The sequence below is a fragment of the Pistacia vera genome, unplaced genomic scaffold (assembly GCF_008641045.1).
Source record: "Pistacia vera cultivar Batoury unplaced genomic scaffold, PisVer_v2 Contig438, whole genome shotgun sequence".
Lineage (NCBI taxonomy): Eukaryota > Viridiplantae > Streptophyta > Magnoliopsida > Sapindales > Anacardiaceae > Pistacia > Pistacia vera.
Genome location: NW_022196266.1, coordinates 87,723 through 88,775, shown reverse-complemented (window position 1 = coordinate 88,775; position 1,053 = coordinate 87,723). Strand labels below are relative to the sequence as shown.

General features: G+C 33.9%; 1 protein-coding gene across 1 annotated transcript; it reads right to left on the bottom strand.

Moving 5' to 3' along the window:
- Nucleotides 1-277: 277 nt before the first annotated feature.
- On the bottom strand, nucleotides 278-1,053 carry LOC116144092. Its single transcript, XM_031429545.1, has 3 exons — nucleotides 999-1,053; nucleotides 841-914; nucleotides 278-742 (listed from the first exon to the last, which is right to left on the bottom strand). Exons 1-3 carry the CDS (start codon nucleotides 1,036-1,038, stop codon nucleotides 278-280), a joined length of 579 nt encoding a protein of 192 aa, XP_031285405.1. The 5' UTR covers nucleotides 1,039-1,053.

The following is a 1,053-nucleotide window of genomic DNA, read 5'->3' as shown; positions in this document are numbered from 1 at the left end:
TCCTCGGCAACGATGCCAAAAACTTGACAGGTTATTCGCAAGTGTACGAAATCGTGCAAGTATAAAGCTTGAGTAAATGAGTATCGAATCCCAAGAGAACTACTTATCAGTACTAAACTAATCTTTTTTTGCTATTTTATAAAACAGAATTTTAAGAATGATTTAATGAAAAATAAAGAAACTAAAAACTAAACTAAAGCGAATAATATTATAGTTTTGGTAAAAGTCTATATGAACAAAATAAAGATGGGTTAAAAATCCAAGTCAATCAAATTTATTAACATTGCCATCCCAATGCAGTCTTCTGCAATCTACTATTTTTCTTGTTAATGGCCCCAGGGTCTGTACCTGATCGTAAACTATTCGCCCAATCAAACTTCTTGTGCTTAGAAACTTGCTGAAGCATCGCTTGTATATTTTCAGAACTTGAAGGGGTCCATGGCCGACCCTTATCAGGATCTTCTTCTTTCCTCGACTCTTTTATTTCAATTTTGGTCCCTCCTTCCATTCTTATGCTTATGTTTACTTCGGAAAGCACTTTGTTCTTCCTCTTTTTATCACCATATAATTCATATGCTTCTCTCGCATCCCTTTCTTTCTGGTGAAGATAAAGGCGGTGTAATCTAAGAGCTAGATGGTATATTCCATCCTTTATTTCCTCCTCCAAATTTCTCTCAATATCATTTTCAAGTTCGCTGCGAATCTTCAACTCCTCTTCAGAAAAAGTGTCCCTTTTCTTACTCTGGACCATGTCCAAGTCCAACAACGTTAACAATTCACATCGTCAATTAATATTACAAAAGTATTAAAGAGAACAAAGAGATGAATATTTATTTTTACCTTTGGATCATCACACAATGAATTGCTACTCAAATTTGATCCACAGGATGTCTTATGAATAGATAAATCATGATCTGCAAAACAAAAGAAGGAAGTAAAATTTAATGCTAAATTATATATTTTGAAGGGCTTGAAATAGGAGAAACTGGGGAATTAACCAAGTATGTCAGCTTTAGAGTTTTTGAGATGCTGTTCCATCAAATAAAATTCTTC

Bases quoted from the DNA above. Each gene is read 5' to 3' on its own strand.
- LOC116144092 (XM_031429545.1), bottom strand. From the start codon at position 1,038: ATGGAACAGCATCTCAAAAACTCTAAAGCTGACATACTTG. The intron at 915-998 runs GTTAATTCCCCA...TTTGTTTTGCAG, and splicing joins CTCTAAAGCTGACATACTTG to ATCATGATTTATCTATTCAT. The intron at 743-840 runs GTAAAAATAAAT...GACATGGTCCAG, and splicing joins CATTGTGTGATGATCCAAAG to AGTAAGAAAAGGGACACTTT.